At 37.3% G+C, this 23,877-nt stretch overlaps 1 protein-coding gene and 3 long non-coding RNA genes across 12 annotated transcripts in view; 1 reads left to right on the top strand and 3 right to left on the bottom strand.

The window, feature by feature from the left end:
• Positions 1-5: 5 nt before the first annotated feature.
• Positions 6-2,092, bottom strand: LOC125141215. Its single transcript, XR_007140580.1, has 3 exons — positions 2,051-2,092; positions 1,794-1,865; positions 6-46 (listed from the first exon to the last, which is right to left on the bottom strand). It is a non-coding gene; the product is annotated as an uncharacterized LOC125141215 (long non-coding RNA).
• LOC113634561 lies at positions 254-5,780 on the top strand. Of its 2 annotated transcripts, none has more exons than XR_003438548.2 (4): positions 254-541; positions 1,727-2,920; positions 5,104-5,190; positions 5,278-5,780. It is a non-coding gene; the product is annotated as an uncharacterized LOC113634561 (long non-coding RNA). The 2 variants fall into 2 exon arrangements; XR_003438547.2 differs by having other exon boundaries at positions 258-541; positions 1,727-1,868.
• A 169-nt stretch (positions 5,781-5,949) lies between these two features.
• LOC113634560 lies at positions 5,950-11,202 on the bottom strand. Of its 6 annotated transcripts, none has more exons than XR_003438540.2 (5): positions 11,085-11,202; positions 10,883-10,973; positions 10,402-10,455; positions 9,291-9,766; positions 5,950-7,777 (listed from the first exon to the last, which is right to left on the bottom strand). It is a non-coding gene; the product is annotated as an uncharacterized LOC113634560 (long non-coding RNA). The 6 variants fall into 6 exon arrangements; XR_003438542.2 differs by having other exon boundaries at positions 9,291-9,710; positions 11,085-11,198; XR_003438544.2 differs by having other exon boundaries at positions 9,291-9,623; positions 11,085-11,195.
• A 1,613-nt stretch (positions 11,203-12,815) lies between these two features.
• Positions 12,816-23,877, bottom strand: part of ppp1r12c (protein phosphatase 1, regulatory subunit 12C) — a 23,009-nt gene continuing 11,947 nt past the window's right edge. The window contains exons 8-20 of one of the 3 annotated variants that reach the window (XM_027133593.2): positions 23,521-23,597; positions 23,302-23,414; positions 23,067-23,134; positions 22,300-22,430; positions 21,968-22,055; positions 21,421-21,535; positions 20,137-20,258; positions 18,830-18,879; positions 18,679-18,730; positions 18,468-18,578; positions 17,682-17,732; positions 16,396-16,446; positions 12,816-16,281 (exon numbers count right to left, since the gene is read on the bottom strand). In XM_027133593.2, the coding sequence (XP_026989394.1) occupies positions 16,195-16,281; positions 16,396-16,446; positions 17,682-17,732; positions 18,468-18,578; positions 18,679-18,730; positions 18,830-18,879; positions 20,137-20,258; positions 21,421-21,535; positions 21,968-22,055; positions 22,300-22,430; positions 23,067-23,134; positions 23,302-23,414; positions 23,521-23,597 (1,116 nt within the window). In that variant the 3' untranslated portion in view covers positions 12,816-16,194. The remainder of the gene's footprint in view (positions 16,282-16,395; positions 16,447-17,681; positions 17,733-18,467; positions 18,579-18,678; positions 18,731-18,829; positions 18,880-20,136; positions 20,259-21,420; positions 21,536-21,967; positions 22,056-22,299; positions 22,431-23,066; positions 23,135-23,301; positions 23,415-23,520; positions 23,598-23,877) is intronic. The other 2 variants (XM_027133595.2, XM_027133594.2) reach the window with 2 other exon arrangements.

The raw sequence follows: 23,877 nt of genomic DNA, 5'->3' as shown, positions 1-23,877 counted from the left end.
TGTTTACCTCAACATCCATAGGGATATATTGGATAACAAGGGCTTCCTGGGTAAAAAAATCAAATAATTCAGGCTTAAAAACAATCAAATGAAATGATAAAATTTTATTACATTTTCCAATTGTAAACAATTGCACGATTTGTTTAGCTTACTTTTAGCTTATTTTTTAGATAACTTTTTCTTTTAAACACTAATAAATATTACATTGTGCATATATCTTGCACATATAACTCTAATCTTGTGCTCTTGTGACACTCACAAAATAAGTTTTGTTGAGATTATTATTTTTGTTTCCTTTCCTTCTATTGCAATGGTATTTGATTTTATTGTTTATTGAATAGAATACTAATGAGAGATTATGGAAAAAAAACACTATGATGTACTTCATCAATTGGACACAGGGTGGCAGTAACCACGAACAGTGTTACACTGAGATAATTAGCGGTGCAGAGCAAAATGAGCTCATAATCCGTGTTACTGGAGAATGAGCAACAGTTGTCCTGCGTCACTGATTTCTCAGGAATATTTCTGATATTTTCAGGTTAGTTACAAACCTTTTATGTGACTACAGATGTTTATCAGCTAATATGAATCTCCAGTGATGTGTATTCTGTGAGCTAATAGTATGTCACACGTGTAGACAGTTAAAATGTAACGGTGCGCAGTGGTGAAAATGGCGGCCGATGTCCGCGTATTGTTTATTTTATTCGTTAATTATGGCTCCGAAGCATTTGTGGGTTATTTCAGTGTGTGTGGAAAACAGCTATGTGTGTAGTGCAATGTTAAAAGTGTAAAAAGTTCATTTGAATGTACAACATAACACCAGTTATGGCTGCGGCCTTGTTTATGGGCGCACACATGTTAATGTTATAGTGATACAGATCATAGAACTGGGCGCCAAGTTATGAGACATATGTGTATTATTGAAGTTTGGGTTCTTATACAGTTAATGTAACACAGTTTAACTGCAAATGGAATTTATTCTGTTGTATAAAGTGAACACTTACAAAATGGAGTTATTACAAAAGTACTCCTTTTGGATAAAAGGACAAAGATGTAGGGTGTTTAAAGGAAAAAGGATAAACGTGATTGATGTTAAACCAAAAATGGAATTTAAAGAGAAAATGTTTGTTTTTGGTTTCATACAAATGTTTGAGTTAATGTTTGTAAAATGTGTGAGGCATTTATGTGAAAGTAGACCTTTCGAAGAATATAAGGAAATTGTTATCCAAATGTGGATATAACCTGTGCTTCAATACAAAGCAGACAAAAATAACAGAAAGTGATTCATGATTGCAGATGCAAAGTTAAAATGAAGTTGAAAATAAAGATAATCCATGTTACTGGAGAATGAGCAACAGTTGTCCTGCGTCACTGATTTCTCAGGAATATTTCTGATATTTTCAGTTTCAGGATTATCTATATATCTGCCAGCGGGGACCTAGCAGGGGCCCACTACACTCTATATCCACTTTAAACACCAGAATGCAATAAGTAGCCCACAGTCCCTAACCCTGGTCCTGGATTAGCTATTGTCCCGTACATAGACATTTTCCTATTTGTTTAATCCGTTCAATTATCAATTAACTATCAATATTACCACCATTTTCACAGAAATCATCTGTGCCTGTGTTGATATTATATAAGGATTCATTTCCAATTTTTGTAAGATAAGATGCTGTTGAAAACAATGTACACTCATTTAAAATCTCTGTCCATGTGTTAGATGCTGAACTGTTATGTAACAGTCTTCGATGAAAACCGATTCCTGACCACAACCTGCTTATGTTTACCTGGTCAACATCCATGATGGTGTCTTCCAGATTTGGGTCCTGAAACCTGTCTTCAAGGCCATATATGGGGACCTGGTAAAAAGAAAGAAAAAAAACACCACTCAGTTCTGGAGTGAAAGAATAAAATTATGCTTATTCACTAATAAAATGTAAAGAATTTTGACACAGGGAATCTCAGGTAAAAAGTCAGAGTGCTGAACTGGGAAAAAACATTCATAGTGAAAACTGATCCCAGATCACAATCTGATTGTGGTTACCTCAACATAAATGAAGATGTCTTGGTCCCCAAGGGCTCCCTGGGTAAAAAAACAACAACTGAGGTTTAAAATATATTCAAAGAAATTATTAAATGATTAAATTTATACTTTTAAACACTCGTAATTATTACCGTTCAGAAACCATTATAATTCCATAATAAAACCCTAATAATTAGCAGACAGGTTCCTAACCCTGGTCCTGGATTAGCTATTGTCCTGTACATAGACATTTCCCTGCTCTAACATATCTGATTCAACGTAAAAAGGTGTGTAGGAGCAGGCAAATCAAGTGCCTAAGACTAAGTTTGGGAGCCTGTGAAGCCTCTATTGGTTATATGTGTATTGAAAGATAGAAATAAACGTTTCTATAAATAAATGGTACAGACTTTACTTCCAAACTCAGTTACTCTTTAGAAAGTTAATGCAATTCTACAGTTTTAAGCTTAAGATTGGTAAACATGTCTACTTTTATAGCTTTTATAAAACTGTATTGTACTGCGAATCTTAGACAATGTACAGTATACTGTATACTGAAAATGATCTTGACAGATTAAGCTATGGGATATCAGATTTATATTACTAATACATAAACTCTATGATACCATTATGGCCTATTTTCAGGCTTAATAATCTTGGAGATGAACACTAAACACCAAAGATTAGCTGGCTGTAGGGCGTAGAGATAAAATCTTTATTTGCATTCGGACGAATTTACATGCATATTTACATCTACCATTCCAACAAGAGTCCATTCTATTTCTTTCTAGTAGACAAAATTGACAGGAGTCTGATGCTGTTGGTTTTTATTTTACACACAAGGGATTATTGAACTTATATATATTTTCACCTACAGCACAGTATCAAAAACTTGTGAGTATAATGTTCATCACTATGCTGCATTTTACAGTCAGTATGTCATATTTTTGGTTCTAAAAAACAATGTTTTATGGTACTGTCTCAATTTAAAGACTAGAACAGACTACAGTGTTATTGATGCCTTATTCTTGGCATTATAAAAGTTAGAAGGTAGACCTTTACTTAGCTTGAACTGTATAATTGTTTTTACTGATATTTGAGTAAAATTAGAGGTTAAAATTTATCTTACATAAGACAGAGATATACCGTATATGCTGTTTATCATTGTTATACTGTACGTGTTATTCATTATATATTACAATAATGTTTAATATTCAATACATTCTGTCATTATGCTTCTTATCAGTGCTTTTAACATAAAATGAAATTATTAGTAATGTATTATTTTACACGGAGGTTTAATGGTATTGATACCTGTTCAGATGGATTTTTAGTTTTTTAGAAGTTCAATTCAATTCAAGTTTATTTGTATAGCGATTTTTACAATTGACATCATCTCAAAGCAACTTTACAGAACATAAACATAGAACAAAAGGTTAATAGAATAAAGAATAATATAAAGATTAATAGAATGCAAAATTCAGGATTAATATTAGATGGATTAAGTTCACAATGTGTATGTATATATCCCCAATGAGCAAGTCTGAGGTGACTGGAAAAACTCCTTGTGATTATAAAAATACAGTCAAACAGATGTTGTAAGGATGCAAAAGATCACATGGAGTTCACATCTTTTTAGTATAGCAGAGGCTAACTGTAGCTGATAGATCTCTTGATGCCTCAGGATTCGCTGAGTCAGCCTCATCTCAGTGGACATCCAAAAGAAGTATTTTAGAAAAATGACAGATTTTTAATTATCACACATGAACCAACCCAACCACTGAGAAGGTAACTCTCAGCTCAGGTCCCAAGCCTGGATCAAATGGAATGGTTGTATCAGGAAGCACATCCATTTAAAATTTGTGGCACAAAAATCAAATATATGACCCCGAACAGTCAACAGGCGAAGGCTAACATTTAGCATCAATCAAATAATGCTTCCAGCCTCCTTTTTACAGTTTTTATATATTAGCTATCCTGCGAACATGTTACAGACATGGATGCTTCCTAGTTTATAATTATTTTGGATTTTCCATCTTTGCGTCGATTTGTTTGACACGATTTTATAAGAAGAAAGCGAGAGTTTAGCAGTCTAGTAAATGTTAAGACCGACATGGCTATACTTACATGAGGACTAGCTTGTGAAAATCTGGAAAAGAATGATAATTGCATTAATATCATTGTGTTATTAATGTTATAAATATCATTGTGTTATTAATGTTATAAATAACATTGTGTTAAAATAAACTGGCTGTTCAGCCACGTAACTTCCCGTGGTGCTCGGCACTTCCATGTCAAATGATTCACATGTTAAAACGATAAAACAACGATAAAAATCTTAGGATCACTCAGTTATTGTAAACCTAGTAGCAATTTTTAAGTTTAGGATTGCATTATTTTGATCAAACTTTAACAAAGTGGACAAAAGAAATCTTACTTACTCCATTTTTTCCTTGGTGACGTGTTACGTACGTGACAAATGCTAGCGCTTAAGTGTTACGCATGTAACAAATACTGGTGATTGTGACGTGTTGCGCACGTGATGCTTTTTTTCAGTTGTATAATACCACAATGTGTAGTCTTTTTAAAATCCTTTAGATTTTAATATGATAACCTTCTCAGTCTCTAATGTTACTGCTCCGGGTGTGTGTTCACGGTGTGTGTGTGTTCACTGCTGTCTGTGTGCACTTTGGATGGGTTAAATGCAGAGAACGAATTCTGATTATGAGTCAACGTACTTATCTGTATGTCACGTCACTTCACTTCATTATTAGTAAATAACCATAAAAATGTGAACGAGATTACGGACGAGTGCTGCTAGGTTGTAGCACAATTTTGACAATATTATTATAATTACCCTTAAACACTGCTCATTATAGTTAATACAAATGCAATAGAGGCAACTATAGATATTTTACACTAATTGAAATCTTTTTAATGTTTATTAGGAATGACCAGTACTGACATCTCATCATTACAGAACTTTCTTTTTCATTTGTTCTCACTTTGAAAATTAGTTTTTTAAAGCTTTATTCATAAACTTGTGCTCATATGGGTTGTGTTTCTTCTCTATTAAGACTACAAATGGATGTGTCCTGAGTTCCTTCAGCTGAAAGGAAGAGGACGCTCAGAGCTCATATCAGCTAATTAGCTGAAACTACATGGTATTATGTACAAAATCTATTTATTTATTCATCTTCAGTAACTAATGTTTATGACCAGTCCCTATCTGCATGTTTTTGCAACCACAGAGTGAACATTGTGGATGACAGCATTGTGGATGACCCCAACACACCCCTCACACACCCTTCAGCCTCCTGCCATGTGGAAAAAGGAACCGTAGCATTCAGGCTCTCACAACCAGATGATGTGCGATAGTTGCTTTCGTCAAGCCATCAGACTCCTCAACAAATAGAAATGAACTATACCACACACACACACACACACACACACACACACACACACACACACACACAGAGTCTGTATCAGTTACAATTGCTCTAGTTGTACTCACAATGTACTTTATAATATACAGTATGCACCCTGAACTGGTCAGAGCTATTCTGTCTTGCTCTGTTGCACTAGATTGCACACAATCTTCTTTATGTGGCTGGGACTAATGTCCTCTGTGTTGTTTATGTAGCATTATACCATTATATGTAGCACCATGGTCCTGGAGAAACTTTGGCTCATTTCACTATTTGCTACATCAGCTAAATATGGTTGAAATGACAATAAAAGCTTCTTGACTCTCGCCTTGCCTTGTCTTGACATCCACACATTGACTTACGTTCAGGGTTAAACCAGAAACCCCTAAAGCTCTGACACAGTACTTTTACCCATTGCACCACCATGCTACCCTAAAGTAAACACACTTGAATGAAAAAAACAATATTCAATCAAAACACATCAAACCTTACTGATTAATGAAGATTTTCTTTGTTAATCTTTAATGAAATTGAAATGAATGAACAGGAAGGTACCGGTCACTTAATGGTCAGGATTGAGAGACGCCTATAACGTCAATACTAAGAACAACCACATGAAGCATCTACGGTTGCAATCAAGGTTGTATGTCAAATTATACTGTACAAACTTCCAGGTGTTTGCAATTAAAAACCTCAAACAAAAGCAATTGAAATATCTCAACACAACAAATGCTTTTTTTCCCTTCCCAAATTCATCTGAAAATGCAACTTTTAACGAATTAAATTATTTATTCAATCAATCAATCAATCAATCAATCAGTCAACCCCCTGAATAGAATCCATTTACATTTACATTCCTGATGTTTGGCAGATGCACTTATCCAATTCTTCACAACAGGCACAATTATACAAAAAAGCTGTTGTCTCAATAAATAAATGTGTGTGGTAAACATGAACAAGTTGATTCATTACTCAGTTATCTTTTTCATTCTAAGAGAGAGAGAGAGAGAGAAAGAGAAGGTGACTGAGCATAAATAGAGACTTTTGAGCCTGACCGAGACTTTTGAGCATTCTGCTTTAGATTGTTCTGCTCAGGACGTTTTTCTGTTTGTCTGAAATTAAGCTATGGGGACTTTGCTGATCTCATCATTCTTTGATTATATTTATTTTAGCTGTTTGACTAAAGACCTATTGGTAATTGACTGTAAGCCGAATCCACCCGCTGATGTGTCGCCTCAGAGAAAGGCTCTGAGTTCAGACACTGTCAGGTTAGTATCATCAGTCATGAAAAAAAGAATAAATAATGGCCCTTGGATTGTTGTAGAAATGTCTTTAAAATGAATTATTAATAAATTTCACTTCTATTAAAGAAATCGGTTTAAAACATGGGTTTTTCCTGTCACATTCATTTTTCTTTTCCATATTTACTGGAAGCCATTTTTCTTTTACAAATGTCATGTGACATATTGTAGTTACATGAAAATGTTAGATTAAACATAGTGCTTCTTGCATGATTTGACATGTCAAATAGTGGTTAAGATGTTGGCCTACCAATCGGAAGGTTTTGAGATCAATCCCAGGTCCATAAAGCTGCCACTGTTGGGCCCCTGAGCAAGGCCCTTAATCCTCATTTGCTCAGCTGTATAAAAATGAGATAACCTATCGCTTTGGATAAGGGTGTCTGCCAAATACTGTAAATTTAACCTCACTTTACACACATGACTACAGCCCTTACTGAAGACATAGATAAGTACTTTTTGTGTATTCGCTAATTCAAATAAAAAGAAACTATAAAATGTTCAGTTAACCTGCTGATAAACTGTGACATGAAATTTCTTTAAATGTATCTGAAAACTTACAGTACACTGACAGGAACCTTTGAGCTACATGTATTTTATTGTACTTTTTTTTTATACCCATACCATCCACCCCCCCCCACTTTGTTGGAGGACTTAAACTTTGTTTGCATTTAATAAAATATTGATCAAATAATAAAGGAAATCAAAAATAAATAAAAAACAAACAAACATGTACATATTTACATGGATTAGCCATTCAAGACAGAGGATATATTTGTGTATAGTATAAAATAGATAGACGACTGAAGAAGGAACTAGATATATACAAAAGTCCAACATGTGAAGATATATATACATCTTCTGAAAATGAAGATTTGCTTTTCAGATTGTTGAAGATTTGAAATGAAGATTTGTTTCAGATTGTTCATTCATCAGGTCATGGCTGTGATCATCTGTCTGAGAATCTGCTTGATCGTCTGTCTGAGCATCTACTTGATCCTTTACTTGATCATCTGTCTGCTCATCTGTCAGGAAGAAAAAACTCACTTTACTGTGTGTTCAATGTGAAAGTTGTATATTTCATTTTCGTGCATAACAATTCTGGCTATTGTGTGTGTGTTTTAACAAACCGAATGATTTTGATTGATGCATTGCCTTAAAGGGCAACAAGTGAAATAAATGGGGAAAACAGTCATCAATTAAAATAAACAGTCATCAAATCAGAAATTATATGAAAAAGTAAAAGAAAAAAAAAAGTGTGACTTTAAACCAATTCAAGAGATTTGATAGGCAGGTAAGGCGATTACTTTTAAAACAGAATTAATGAAAGAGCTACTGCAGATTCCGGTCACGTATCGATTAAATCGTACCGTATTGTAACACATTCAGTTTGGTGCCTCAAAATATGAGGTGGATGATCTACAACAGGAGAAGCCCACACTGGGTACTACACGTCAGCTAAGAACATGAATCTAAGGCTGACAGGAGTAGAACCCAGTGGGGTCTTCTGTTGTTGCAGCTCAATCACCTCCAGGTTTGCATTACTTGCTTTGGTGAGAAAAAAAACAAAAGCTTATATAATTTGAATTGGATTTATTTGAGGTACAATAGACTTCCGTCTTGTCCGAACATATAGCGTTCAGCGTCAGTTCAGGCAGGCCACATAGTCAAGCTCGGCTATCAGCTGATGTCAATTTTCTGACCCCGCCCATCAGCTGATCTGATTCCTAAGCGCGCTATAGGTTCCTTTCAAACAGGGCGCCCTATTTAAATGCTTTTTTCAGTCCTCTGCATTGCTGCAACTGCGATTTAACCTCGGCGGCTATTTGGAGTTTAAACTGCAAGCTATCTTCTTTTGTGGGGCTGCTGCCTCTGCTTTGCTGTAGCTCTCCTCCTCTGCTGCTGTCCCTGAGGTAGCTGAACCAGGAGTGGAACTTTAAAGGTTCTGGTTGTTCCTTGGGAAATTGGGATGGCATGATGTTCTGGAGTCTTCTGCCTGATAATAACATGTTCTCTGCTCTGTTGGTATTTTACTAATAAGTTTGGCTAGTGAAAAGCTCGCTTTAATCCTCTGCTGGCTCTTTAGTTAGCATGAAGAGCCAGGGAGGATTGCCTGGTATGGTCTGTTTGGGGGGGGATTTTGTCTGGCTGCTTTCCCAGTTAATGGGAGATTGTCCCCCCACGAAGCTGCTGCTGTTCCCTGAATAGCTTTCATGGAGCTCATGAAAAGGATGGGGAATTCAGAACAGAGCCATACCGCCAAATGTAAATTTCATAAGCTTGCAAATAAAAATTTAAATGTGTCAAAGAATTGTCTTTATTTTGACTCAAGTGGTCCTGACTGAATATACTTTCTGCCACAATTAGTCAGTGGGATGAATTTTTTTTCTCCAGGTTTGACATTTGTTATGAACTTTAATTGACCTGTATATGTATATCTGTATGCATCGTGCTGCAGAAAAGTGATCGATTAATTGGCAAGCTGAACATTCAAATGAAATTGAAACGGATATTTATCGGAATATAGGCCATGTTTACCTCTTCCATCATTTCCACATCCATTTTCTCTACAGCCTCATCCACATCCATCAGTTCTACGTCCGACTCCACGTCCACATCCATCTCTTCTTCTCCCAGACTTAATTTCTGGAAGAATTCACTGATCTCATTTATGTCATCATGTGGCACCTGAGTGAAGAAACAGATAGTGTGGGTATTCTGAACAATCTACACAAATGTAACTAAAATGAGTAAGGAATGATAAAAGAAAGAGTCCACTTAGTCATCGTTGTCTGGTTATTTTTTCCATCGTGTGCATTGTCCAGTAAAGGATCGTTCTGGCTTTAAGCAGCTGCATCTTTCTGTGAAAGTCTGAAGTAACAGATTGATAGAAATAGTATTCGTGTGGATGGGAGGGAGGGAGGGAGGGAGGGAGCCCACTTCAGTCAACCACGTTTGCTGTCAGAGTGATTTCATTGTCATTGTATTTCAGATATATGTGATCAGAGATCAAGCTCAGTTCAGTTCAGTAGTTGTTTTCGTGGGAGGGATCGGGGTGGGGGTGGGGGTGGGGGTGGGGAGGGGGAGGGAGGGAAGAGAGAAAAAGGAGAGGAGAGAGAGAGAGCGAGAGGGAGAGAGAAAGAGAAAGAGCAAGAGAGAGGGAAAGAGAAGAGAGAGAGAAAGAGAGAAAAAGAAAGAGAAAGAGAGTGTGTGTGTGAGAGAGAGAGAGAGAACGAGAAAAAGAGAGCGAAGGAGAGAACAAGAAAGAGAGAGAAAGAGAAAGAGAGTGAGAGAGTGAGAAAGAGAGCAAGAGAGAGAGAGAGAGAGAGGGAGAGAGAGAAAGATTGGGAGAGAGCAAAAGAGATAGTTAAAACAATCAGAAAGTTTATTTTGTAACAAGGAATTTAAACACAATCTAAACACTAAGTCTATTTACTAATAATTAATAATCGCTCCATTTCAATATACTAATGAAACACACACGCTAATGAAGTAATACACTATATTATATATTACTGATATCATATCATAATAATATAAACTAAATAACTCAAATTAAAACAAAATACATTTTATATACACGTTTATATGAGCATAATAAATCTTGAAAGAGAAAACTGGTCACTTTACAGCATTTACACAAGTTTACCTGAACCTGCATCTCCTCCACATCCAGACTTAATCGTTGCAGATGCCTGATGAGCTAAAAACAACATGTGACATATAAATGAATAAAAGAACAAACAAATAAACAAACAAATAAATGCACACATCTACATAAAGACATGTATTAGTCTAATACTATCCTAATGCCTTTATTAAATAGTTCTAAAGCACTAATCCTTATCACATCAGGAATTAATAAAGAATACAAAGTACCTTCCAACCGATCATATAACTGGTTATGTTTAAAATACTGACATATTCTGACAAATTCTCTTCATTAATCCCATAATTTGCAGTATTAATAGATTTTTTTTTTTACATTATGTACAGGCAACAATAAAGGTATATTTTATACCAATTTCTCACGTCACGTAGTCATCAGTAATCTATATTATACGCACACATTTATATATGTATAAATGTTCGTTTAGTAGCAACAGCTATGTAAAACTATTCATAATTACCTCAAAGATATCCATTCTGCTATGCGCCATTGATGCTTTGAAGAAAGTCTTATCAAATACGAACCAAACAAACCAGAGAGGAGAAAACAAACTGTAAGTATAAAAATAGTCCTTAAAGCATTTAACACTTTCCTAATAAACAAATAACGAATAAAGTCCAAGCTACAATTTACTTTATTATCATGTTTAATTAAAAAGCTACCTGTGGCTCGATTTCCTTCTCGCTAATGAGTCGAATGAGAGCTTACGTGCAATTACATAGGCTTCAGACAGACAAGTGTCCCACACTTCCTGTTCATTTCTGACTAAACATGTTGTGATGTCACACGTGAGAAATAGAAACTGTTGTGTATATATGCTGCATGTACTGTACCATTTGCATTTGTTTTCCTGTGTGCAACTTTTAAAGCTTATTGAAGCTAAAATGTTGGATGTAATATTTGGATGTGAAACTTCTTATCATACTTCTTATCTCATACTTTAGGTTTATTTGTGATTGCAGAATTGAAACCTAACTGGGAAACAGAAACCTAACTGGGAAACAGAAAGTTATAGACATTTCCTATGTTTTGTGTGTGTATACACACACACAAAACGAAAGCAAACATGAGTATTTAGGTTCAGAATTAGTCTTATCTGTAGCTACATGTGTATTTATGTATTTTGGCAGAGGCTCTTATCCAGAGCGTAAAAAAAAAAGTATTTCAGGAAGATCTGTTGCTTGAAGATTGCCATGAACTCAGCTGTTCTGTCCGATGGAAAGTTCAATCTACCATGTAGGCACCATAAGAGTCTGAAAGTGTTTAACAAGATACTCCAGGGCAACAATATTTGGTTGTTCACAATAATCTTTTATTTATATTAGTGTATATTATTGGGAATCTAATTCAATATTCGTATATTATTAGGAATCTAATTACTTCACTAAACAATCATACAATTAAATGTAAGCTCAGTAAACAACAACATAAATCCAGTGCTCACATTAAGCATAGAGACCAAAGCATGAAGCATTCTGTGCAGCATTTAGCTTTCATTTAGTAGATTGTTGAAGTTCTTGAACAGATACGAGGTCGACATGTGCTACTGTTACTACTTAAGAAGTAACTCTTCCTGCAATATCAGATACAGCTACAATACATTAATACTTCTTTTTACAGCATTTAAGATAATGAATGCTTCTTCTGGAAAGTTCTCTAAAAAGCTAGAAGCAGGTATATTGAGTTCATACAAAACTGTAATTGCACTCTGTAAGTCTGACCTCTGAAGATAACCAAAACTAATTAATGGGGGAATTCTTATACCAGGTTTATCTGATCCATAAAGGGCCTGTATGGGTGCAGGTTTTAATTCCAATCAGGCAGGAGGCAATGATTCTACAGGGTTTAATGAATTGATCTTGGCTTTAACTAGACTCAGGTATAGCTCTTTAATGTTAATTAATGACCTAAATCTAACCTTAAATTCTACAGCTGTATATTGCTGTACTGTATATTTCTAATAATGACTTTGTTACTGAACAAACATAGTCCCTATTAGTCAATCAGTATTTCCTATTGGTGCCCAACATGAGGCTCGAAAGGCTGGCACAGTCTGTGACTGTGTGGATTTATTAGAAGAAAGAGGTAAGTAGCATAACACATAACATTCAGAACAACTGCACAAGCACAAAAGGTTGTATGAAACTAGACTGATGTGCTGAGAAAAGGAAGAATAATGAATGGAAGGACGAACATGTGGATTCAGATACTGACAGAGAGACAGACCTAGAGATTGAAACTAGGGGAATAAAGAACACATAATGTGTTACATAATGTAAATGTATACTTAAGGAGTCTGTAGAATTTATTTTAATCTCTGTGGGCAAATACTTTAAATGTTAAAGCTGTGAACTAAAGGACGGGATGTAAAATAAGAGGCAACGATACTCATCTGATTCCATTGAATTTTATTGGCTGTTTCACCAAATGCAGACGGTTGTATGTGTGTTTTTTTTTTAATGACAGCAGAATCTGTAGGAGTCTACTGGAGCACTTTTGGGCCAACGAGCCCAGAGCTTTTCAACTGAGCAACATCAAAATATTAAAATAGATATGTAGAAAGGCACATGTTTTTTTTTGTTTTTTTTTGAAATACAATCTTGGCATGCATTGGCATAAAATTAATATTAATAAAAACAAGAGCAATTAATAGTAAAAAAAAAAAAACAACAACAACGTGATGGTAAACTGTCAAAAGCTTTGACCTTATAAAGCGCCTGTTCCTCTAAGAGCAGGAATCACAGTATAAACATTCTTCTCCTCCTTCTCTTGGAAAATAAATGACAAAAAAAAAAAAAAAAATAAATCCCTACACCACCATTGGCACAGGACACGAGTTCTGTAATACATCACTTACACTCATAAATACTCGCTCGCTGAGAAACAGCAACAATGTCAATGACTGTTTGGTCCGACATACAGTAGCAGTGTGCTTGAGTACAGTGTTGATCTAATCTTGTCCTGAGAGAAAGACACAAAGAGAGAGAGAAAGAGAGAGAGAGAGAGCGATAGAGAGAGAAAGCCCCTGTCCTCAACAGCGTAGCACCTGTAGCCACGCAGGAGTGGAGCTTCAGGTTTTGGCACATTTGCATTTGTGTTGATTCTAACAATGCAAGCGTGGTCCTGATTTTGCAGAGCGTCAGGTGTCACTGGTCAAAAAAGGGTGGAGTGTAAGCAAGAAATGATTAGCATACTTGATCATGTGACATCACTACTTCTTTTCTTCAGCTTGATATAACCTAGGATACTAGTATTACTTACACAAAATGTACAACACAAATTATAGACTGTACAGCTTCCTCTAACGGCGCTGCCCCTTCTAGAACTTACAGAAAGTGCTTCCACGCCACGTTCTAGCACGGAGATATTCATGTACAATTCGCCAAAGGTCCGGTTTCATTCTATTCCTTTCTACAAAGCAAATAACCTGACTGACTAGCGACAATTTAACCATCATTCCTAACACTTACCGATGAGTAAATTAGCTATTTATCTGAAGATCACCTAAACTGATTAGGTTGAAATAGTGCCACGGTCTATGAACAGATGGAATATGTCTGATTTGATGTATTGTTGCTGGGAGAATAAACACACATCACGGTCCAATCATCGTTTGTTTTTTCCCTAAACAATGCCATCATGCCACTAATAAAAACAAACAAACCTCTGAATATCAGTAAAACTATCCCATTTTTGAGCTTATTTTTATAGCTTGTTTGTGGTTTGATGAGCCGACATCAGCTAGATGATTTATATGAATGCTTCTGACTGGATAAACTGCAGCAGAGGATCTGATACAGAAGCCGATTACAAAACTAGGGTCACTGAACTCATGGTCTTCCTGAAGTATCCTCTAGGTGTTAATCGTATTCTACATTCTGCAGCATTTTCCAGTGTAAACACACGGCTTTCACCTAAATATGCAAAGTGCACATTTTTATCTTCGACATTTGCTAATATAACGGTTTACCGAACATGCTTACAAACCTGACTAGTGGCGTCAGAGACAAGAGAAATAACAGTTTCAGGATTTTTCAGTCCTATGCTAGCAAGGTGACGCCATAAAGGGGCCCTTTGATAGAGACAATATTAAAGGAGCAGTTTGTAATTTTGTGCCCTCTGCTGTCTGTGAAGAAAACGGCCACGGTAAACTGATAATCCCAACTGTTCCCTCGATCCGAGCTGGAAACATCTGAGCGGTGGTGTTTAAATCCGGGGAGCGGTGCTGAATTTTGGACCCGGAAAAAAAAAAATGTAAACAGAAGCTAAAATGGAATAATACACAACAGTTTTCGTATGGCATTTTTTCAAACGATGCTATCGCTTTTAAATATCACAAACTGCACCTTTAATATTAAGCAGACATTAAGAAATGACTAGAGAAATTGCTAAATGACCTATATTTCATGCTAGGTTGTGGAGTCGTGAAAAGAAATTCTGTCATATGACCAAGTTAGCAACTCAGAGAAAAAAAAAAAAAACTTAAAAAAAACAACAACAACTCTGACACGTCAACTGGCAAAATCCAGACGTGCCTTTTTTTTTGGTTGTGTCCTAAAAGCTGATATTTGGCCGTGCCCTCTGGTGTCCAACACTGTCAGAATCTAAACTACAAGCTACAGTGGATACACATGACTAAAGCGAAGAAGAAGAATATAAACTGGCAACCTTGTACTGGCTTATTTTGCATTAGGCTACAAGGTTAAAAAAAAACAAAAAAAAAAAACACAACAAAAACATAATTAAGAGAACAGTGCACAAAAAAAAAAATTATAAAAAAAAGATCTAGTTAAATATACGGGAAAAAAAAGCACCCTGCATTTTGCCTCCAACCTGCTGTACTTCAAGTATGGACTTCAGGTGACACGTTACTTGAACCCGGTGTCATAACACTGACACGAACGTGTCAGAAACACATCAGCACATATGCTGGAATAAGCCGTTGTTAGTTATGGAATAGTGCCACGTATGATAAAACACATGGCAGTTAACACACGGTACGTCACATGCTTGTGCTATTATAGGAAAATAATCAATGAAACAAAGTAACTGTGACCTTTTCTGAAGTTGATTATTGTCCAATAAATGCATTTCCTCAACTGTGTTTTGCTCCCACATTAATTTGCCCGAAATTATCACTTCATAATCATTAATTCATTTATAATTATATGTAACGTTGGGGAACGTGCGTGTAACACGAGCTGGTTCCTGTTATCACTTAGAAGCTACAAATGCTAGTTTCTTCACCAGCCTGTTTTTTCTGTCTTAAAATTATTATGGAAAAAAAAAAATGATGAGATTCTTGCATTCTAGCTTTTGTTAAACGTTAAATACAATGTTCCACTTAAGCGAAGGTTGTGTGGCCGTTGCTATATGATAGTTGTAACCTATCACTGCTGTACACGCTGTATAATTGTGCCTGTGTTTATGAACTGATCACTGAGTTCAAGTAATGTGTTACCGCTCTTGAGACCTGGAACGAGCAAAATCAGGCCAGTCGTAATCGGAGGTCTACAATTTCCTGATGTCATGTCCGTGTGCTGTTTTAACTGAGGGTTGTGCTGCGGCTTGGTCTGTTCACCTTTGTGTGCAGGTTAATTTGGAGAACAGTAGTTTAGCCACCCGAGGGGTGAGATAGCTCACACACACATGCGCACAGACACACACAGTTGCAGTGTGTTATGACCACGCTGAAGGAGAAGAGCGTTCTTCGAGTTTATTCTGGGGATAGAGATGGGCAGTGGTTTCAGTGAAGTGGCGGAAGAGGCAGGCTCATCTGGAGAGTTTACTGATGACACGAATGAGTGCAGCGTTCTCGTCTTTCAGCCTCTGGTTATCGGCACGCAAATCGACAAGAACCTGTGGAGAGAAGGAGGTGGAAATAAGAGTGAGAGAAAGGAGGGGCTTAATTCATTGATTATAATGAAAAGGCTTTTGGATAAGACCAGTAATGAAACTAATATGCATCACCACCTTGAGTTCATCTTCAAGCTCTGCTGCTTTCCTCTCCAGAGCTTTCTTTTCCTGTGACACACACAAAAAAACACCCAGCACATAATTACAGCTACTTACAGATTACAACAAGAAACTGATACACCACAGGACTGTAGATATGGAAAAAACTTTGTGCTTTAGTACAAAGATGCAGGACTTTTTTCCTCATCAGCTTTGGGGTGGTGACAGGGACCATTAAATAATTTTCCTATAACATTACATGTAGATGTTTGATTCTTTACTAACCTCTGCCACTTGTATGCCTCCACCACTAGGTGGTGGGTTATCCTGTGGTATATCTGCCTGAGATTCGTGTTTACAGCATTTGGCAGACTCCCTTATCCAGTGAGACTTACATTTTTATGTAGCTGAGCAATTGGGGTTACGGCCATGCTCAAAGGTCCGGTGGTGGGAGCTGGGATTCGAACTCACAACCTTCCAATTGATACGATCCAACACCTTAACCTCTGAGCTACGACATCCCCCAGATTGTTTTGATTGTAAGATTTATACAGAATGCCTCCATTGTAACCAGCAGATGAATTGAAATTTTAGAACGGATCTAAACAGATCAAATATCTGAAATAGATTTTCTTCAATAGATTCCTTCCTGTTTAATATATTTTAAGGATGTGTGGCATACAAATTTATAACGAGAAGGACTAGACATCAAGTTGCTCCTCGTCTACTTATTCCTCATCGATCAACATCATTGATATTTGAAGGTTCGCAACTACAATAAGTTCTGAACTCCTCAGTTCAGAGTGTGGCCCTGATTTCACACTCAGTGTAAAGTGTTAGATAAATTCTGCACAGAGAAAAGAAATCTATATAACCTGCTTTATCATACGCAGTAGTAACTCTGTGGTGTATTTCCTGTGCTGAGTCTTTTGAGACGTCCCGGTCTTACTTCCTTTAAAAAAGCCTGGAATAAATCTCCACTTCGAGTGCTCATATTTTTGAGTATTTGTCAATTACATAGATAATAGATCATTTTGCAGCTAAGCTAACAGACAAAATAACGGTAAAATCTTACCGTCTTGTTACCAACTACTAGTCTCTTAACCACTAGTTGTAAGTGTGCTAATAACACATGATCACAATGATTGGCTCAACACATCACAAATAAACAGTGCATTACAGTGCATAGCTTACAGGGACTTTTATCAAGACAAAAAAGGGAAGCAAGTGAGAGAGTGTGTGATAAAAGGGAAAAGAAACAAAAAACTAGATTGAAATGGTAATGAAGCCCAAAACAGACTTACAAATCTTTCTAGTTCCAGTAGAGCCGGTCGGTCACAGCCGTTTTCCTGCCTCTGCGTTAAGAAACACACACAAACCCACACAGATGTTATCGTGATGGTAAAAGAGGAGATGAAAAAAGTCTGGTTTCCCGGCAGACTATGTTCATGAAAGCTAAATCAAAACGTGAAGCTGCTGTAAAGGCCGTAAAGCGTTATTGTGGCAGCAGAGACAGCAAAATCTGCCCTTTAATGTGGGAGACTTTGTCAAAAAGTGTATGGTCAAAGTTTGCGACATGAACACCACTGATGTGTCTTTTATTTCAAATTTATTTTCTTATGTGTTTGTAATATCAAGCTCTGGTTGTTCCAAATCCTGTGTTTAAGCAAAACTAAAGTCTGTTTCCATATGAAAAAGGTTGAACATTACATGCCAGTTGCAGTTAATTTTTCAATAAATATTCAGTTTTATATTTTGGCCCACTGTGAATTTGAGTTTGACTCCCCTGGTGTAAGCGGTTGATTCAAATGGGTTCTTTAAGTATTTTATAGAAAATGTGATGATGTGTTTTGAACAAGCACATCCGCTAGAGGGTGCTAATTACTCTCAAACATATGCTATGTGAAACACTTCATGGGAGAAGCGAGTTTATTAGTGAGATCGACCCTCGCGAGCATTAATTATGATGTAATATTTTGATGGTGTGATGAAACCTCATGATAGTTTGAACAAACTTAGATTTTACGGTGGATTAAAAGTGCTTCTGCTTGGAAATCATTACAAAAACATGGTTGCACGAGTTCACGTACGCAGACCTGTCGGAGTCGCTCGAGCTCTACTTTACACTCGCTGAGCTGCAGCTGCGTCTCCTGAAGCTTCTCTCTCAGAGCGCCGTTCTCCTTCAACACCTCCACATACAGCTGCACATACAGAGATGGAAAAATAGGCCAAGCATTTATTTCAACATCCATGACAACAGTAAGAATAGATTTGTTTTTTTAATGGCAAATTAAATTGTACCTTTCTAAAATCCAGGGATAGTAAGGATTTTACATCTCCTGGCTGGGTGTCACTACAGCAAAGTAACGCAAAAAAAAACAAAAAACAGTTAATAAATAAGTTAAAACTGTAACAGACCAATGAGACAAGTGCAATAGGGAGAGACAGAAACCTTGAGGTGCCATATGCACGTGTAGGCTCGTTCGCATCCAGGTCCTCTGTCTGAAAATAAAAACAAGCAGCAGTCATGTACACAGCAGTGTTTTTTTTTTTTTTTATATAAAAGCCATATATTTTGAGTCAGAGTCGGGCTCCGATTACATTCCCATCTGTTCCGTTGGCTTTTATCCAGAGTAACGTCTACATGTGAACCTATTTCTAGCATAGAGATAAGCAGGTGAAGATTAGAAGCTCAACAGTGGGTGCATTTGTCTATACAGCATTACATGGTAACTGCTAAAACAGATCAATGTAATAAATAAATTATTGTATAAGTTAACTAATCATGGGAGAAACTGATTAGTATTCGTAGCTTGTATGCTCTATTACAGATTATTACAAATTATGTAAAAGGTTCATTTGTCCTGTGGGACGTATAATAATGGTAATATAACAACAACAACAATAATAAAAAAAATTAAGATTAATAATAATAACTGAAGATGATCATATCACCTACAGTACTTAGGGCTTTAGGGCTGATATGAGCTGCTGCGGCTGCTATGGGAAAACCTTTAATCCTGACACAGGATTTTTAAAATCTGAACCGTACGTATGAAAGGATTTTAGTGGCTCTTTGGATTTTCAAGTTCAAGTTAGCTTTATTGTCATTGCGCTTACATGTTAAGACATGCAGTGGAACGAGATGTCGTGTCTCACAGGTCAACGGTGCAACATACATACAGACATAAAGCATAAAACAACGACGAAGCAGGGGGGCAGGTACTGACTATGCCACCAGTACAACAGGATTGGGAAGTCGTGGCCTAATGATTAGCGAGTCTGACTCCTAACCCTAAGATTGTGGGTTCGAGTCTCAGGGCGGCCACGAATGAGGTGCCCTTGATCAAGGCACTGAACCCCACAGTTAATAAATGGCTGCCCACTGCTCCGGGTGCGTGTTCACGTTGTGTGTGTGTTCACTGCTGTATGTGTGCAGCTTGGATCGGTTAAATGCAGAGAACAAATTCTGAGTATGGGTCACCATCCTTAGCCGTATGTCACTTCACTTTCACCAGGTACTATAGGAGGAAAACTGTTATTATTGAACCCCTTCTTTTAACATAAGCTGTTAGAGCTGTCTTTTTCTAGCTGCATCTAATCAGAGAGGAGAACTATATAGATCGGTGCGAAAGGGGTCACATGAGTCTCCTCCTGACCATAAAGCTCATTTGCATTAAAGTGTGTGCGGTCAAATCAGAGCACACAAGTGATGTGTGTGTGTGTGTGTGTGTGTTTTTTTTTTTTTTTTTTACACACCTCTCCCATAAGAGCAGCGATGCCAGTCGATCGTCTCTCTCTCCTTGCTCTACGGCGATCTTTCACATTTATACCCAGTTTGGAGTCTCCCTCTGGGCTAGCAGCCTTCCCAGGCTCTGTATCTGCAGATCAGCACTTACTAATTAATCGTATGCTTAGTAATTAGCACTGTATTTCATTTAATAGAGTGTGCCTAATATAGTCAGGTTTTAATATATTTCAGACCAAAGTTCAAGTACAAAGTGTTTATTCTCATATGCATAGACAGAGAGCACACTAAATGTCATACAGTAAAGTAAGAAGAAAGAATAAAAATAAGAGCAATAAAAGCAATAAAAGTGAGGTACAGTTCCTAATAGAGGCAATGAGAACTGAGGTAGTACAGTGCCGAATAAGGCAATAAAGTGAGGTAATGCAGTTCTGAGAAAATGAATGTGCAAAATGTAGTTCAATGTAAACAAAGGTCAAAGTTTGCTGCTTTAGGTTTAACCTGGAATCCTGGTCTTTGTGTCTGAAACTGTTCTCTAGTTATTATATATACAGCCTCATTTTACAGAGTCTGCCATTTTGTACCAGTCTCCAAAAACCATCGTGTTTATCATCAATATTGATTGCACTCATTCAATCCCCCAATAACTGAGATAGGTGCTAGCAGCTACAAAACAAGCATAATCCTGGAAATAAATAAATAAATAAATAAATAAATGAATGAATAAAGCAGCATTCAGGGAGTGAGTGCACAGGAATTTATAGAGCACTCGTGTATTAAGAGAAAGTAAATGAGGACACGAAACTAAAGAAATCTCTGCCAGGTTTGTTTAACTAGTGGGGCTGAGATAATATTAGCTGAAGATTAGTGTTAGTAAAAAAAAACCCTCTAGCAAACTGCCAGTTTATTAGTGCAAGGCCAAAAGCACCAAAGAGCAGCAGATGAATTGTTAGCCACAGTGTGCAGGGCTGTAGGTGTCTGTACAGGCGTGAGAATGACTTCTGCTTCTGTGCTATGCAAAACAGCACAAACACACAGATAGACTCTGTTACAGCACCATTATTAGTCATGTGATTGCAGGAATACGTCCGAACGCACGCAATGTTGCTATGTGAGTTGCGTTCTCCTGGATGTTCAACATTTTTGTTGCTGCTAGTGGATGTACAGTAATTATTTTTGTCTGAGGAGCTATTAAGTCAGAATGAGCCACGCTAGAAGCCATTTAAAAAAGTGCAAATACTTGTGCTGTGCTTTGAGTCGCCAGGACTTTACTGCTTGTTAATAGAGTCACTTACCTCTCTCTGCTGGCGTTACCGTGACAACAGGACTGACGGGCTGAAGACTGGGCTGAGGTTCAGACGTCCTATTAACGATTTTTTCCGCCTCTTTGAGGTCGGTCAGGGTCACTCCCTGTATAAAAAAACACATTAAATCACATTAAATTTTATATTGCATTTAATTTATTTTGTATATTCTGAAATGTCTTATGTGGTAAATAATCAAATGAAACCAATTCCACTGAAAAACAAGGTGGGTGATTTTATTCATTAACACAGGGGTCTAAATTGCTGTGCTCTAATAACAAGAAACTGGTGTTTTCTTTCAAATTATGCCATTTGATGCTTCATCGCTTACAGGCCTAATCATTTTAGTAACGTTAAAGTGATTAAGAACATGGAGAATATTTACAAACACGTAAATGTATACATTATAAGGTTCGTTTTTACATGTCATGGTGTCACACTCGTGAGCTACAGAAAGGAAATACTGCAGGATTAAACTCTGCTGCAAATGGAAGACTCTTAGAATAGGTGTCCTTTACCTACTTTACTAGAATAATACCTGAGTGGAGCGTCGTGACTGGCGCATGAGTCGTGACCGAGCTCTTCTCTGAGACTCTGACTCCTCGTCTCGAACTGGAGCCTGGTATCTGGTGGTGGTGGAGGAGGATAAGGGTCAACAGACAAAGAAGCAAGATTATGGATAGTGGGTCACAGGTACTGTATATTATGGGCATACCTCATACTAATGTATAGTGTTCATTGCTGTATGTCATCATGCAAATACAATGAAATCCAGTGTCATGAGCTCTTGATGTTCAAAGTTCAAAGCCTGGTCAGTGTGTATAAAAGCCCCTAACTGCCAAGCAGCTGGTGTGTGGGTGGTGCACTTACTTTTTGCCATCACTAGAGGGACCGCTAGGACTCTCTGGGGCTGATTCGCTTCTTTGCAGCGTGGGAGGAACACGAGCAGTACGGCTCTCTCGCTCCTGCTCTTTCTCCTCCGCTTCCTTCTCTTCAGGGGTCTGGTGGGGAATCATACACATTAGAGATGCGTGGATCGGCTCAAACATTACAATTATACTAATTCTTAGTTTTGTTTTCATCATGATGATACAGTCAATGAATGACTCTTTGTTATAGGAGTTATCTTATTTGGCACAAACAGAATAGCATCAACTGTGCCGGGATTCGGACGATTCCGCCGTGTCTCTAAAACACGGCCTGCTGCACTAAATGCTTGCAACGCTTGGCGCAGGAATGCACAAGATTCTCATAGCAAGCCGACGCAGTCGAGTGAATCGATCTTGTTTCTACCAAAATGAAATATAATTTTCCTCTGATATTTAGAGTATGTAGTTAATATTTGCATCATTAACGACTTGTGCCTCTCTCATCCATCCGCGACCTACCCGAAATTAATCAAAATGTTCATTTTTATTAACCGACCCATGGATTATCCGCAGCACCCGTGGATAGAACCACGATCCGTGTATCATTAATACACACATACCTGTAGTGTAACTGCATACAAAATATAATATTAATAACAACAATAATAATAATGACAATACTACAAATAATATTATCCAGAAAATGTACTTCTGTATGACACCAACACACAACATTGAGCAGGTAGTTGAGTGAATTTAACAACTAACCTTGTCAGCAGGGCTGACTGTGGAGGTAGTGATGCTTTCTGTATCTGGACTTGACACCGTTGAAGCCTCTACACACGAGAAAAAAAGATAAAACAGCTCAAAATAAGATAAAACTTCAGAAAATGAACAGAAAAAAGAAAGAATTATTTCATGCTTTTGCAAAACGATAAATGTAGCAGTAGCTTCGTGTTTAGGACGCAATTTAATTGAAGCTGTGTTGGAGATTGAGCTTTACCAGGACTGCTCTCTTTGTCCTCATTAATCTCCAGGCCTCCAGAGACTCCTCGTTCCTTTGACTGATCCTGCAAGCTCATCTTTTCTCGGCTGCTCATCCTACACACCGAGCTTCTGACAGAGATGGCGACGAATAAAGAGAAAGGTCCATGAATAAGGAGAACGTACCGCGTTTATAAACAGATACAACAACTATTACAGAGTAGGGCTGTTTTCCCACCTGCGTTTTTTGGCAGTGTTGCCGTTTGCGGACGCTTGAGCATTCTGTTTATCCTTAATGGCTTGTTCGGTTCGCCACTGCAAAGTAATATACACAAAGTGTTTGTAAGTAAAATACTACTAAGCAGCCAACAGGGATTACTTCCAGGACAGATTTATTCGCAAGTGAATATAATCCTACAATTAAAACAAAAACAACATAGCAGCATGTCAAGTGTGGGGTTTTTTGCCTCTTATATGCCACAGCTAATACTCTTGCAGCTAAATGTGCTGAAATTCCCACATCTATGTTCAGAAATGGGACTAAATCTGGATTGGGATGTTCAACAACTCAAACTGACACTCACATGCTTTTAGC

The sequence above is a fragment of the Tachysurus fulvidraco genome, chromosome 5 (assembly GCF_022655615.1).
Source record: "Tachysurus fulvidraco isolate hzauxx_2018 chromosome 5, HZAU_PFXX_2.0, whole genome shotgun sequence".
NCBI classification, from domain to species: Eukaryota; Metazoa; Chordata; class Actinopteri; order Siluriformes; family Bagridae; genus Tachysurus; species Tachysurus fulvidraco.
Note: the sequence above shows the minus strand (reverse complement) of the source record. Positions and strands in the feature narration are given on the sequence as shown.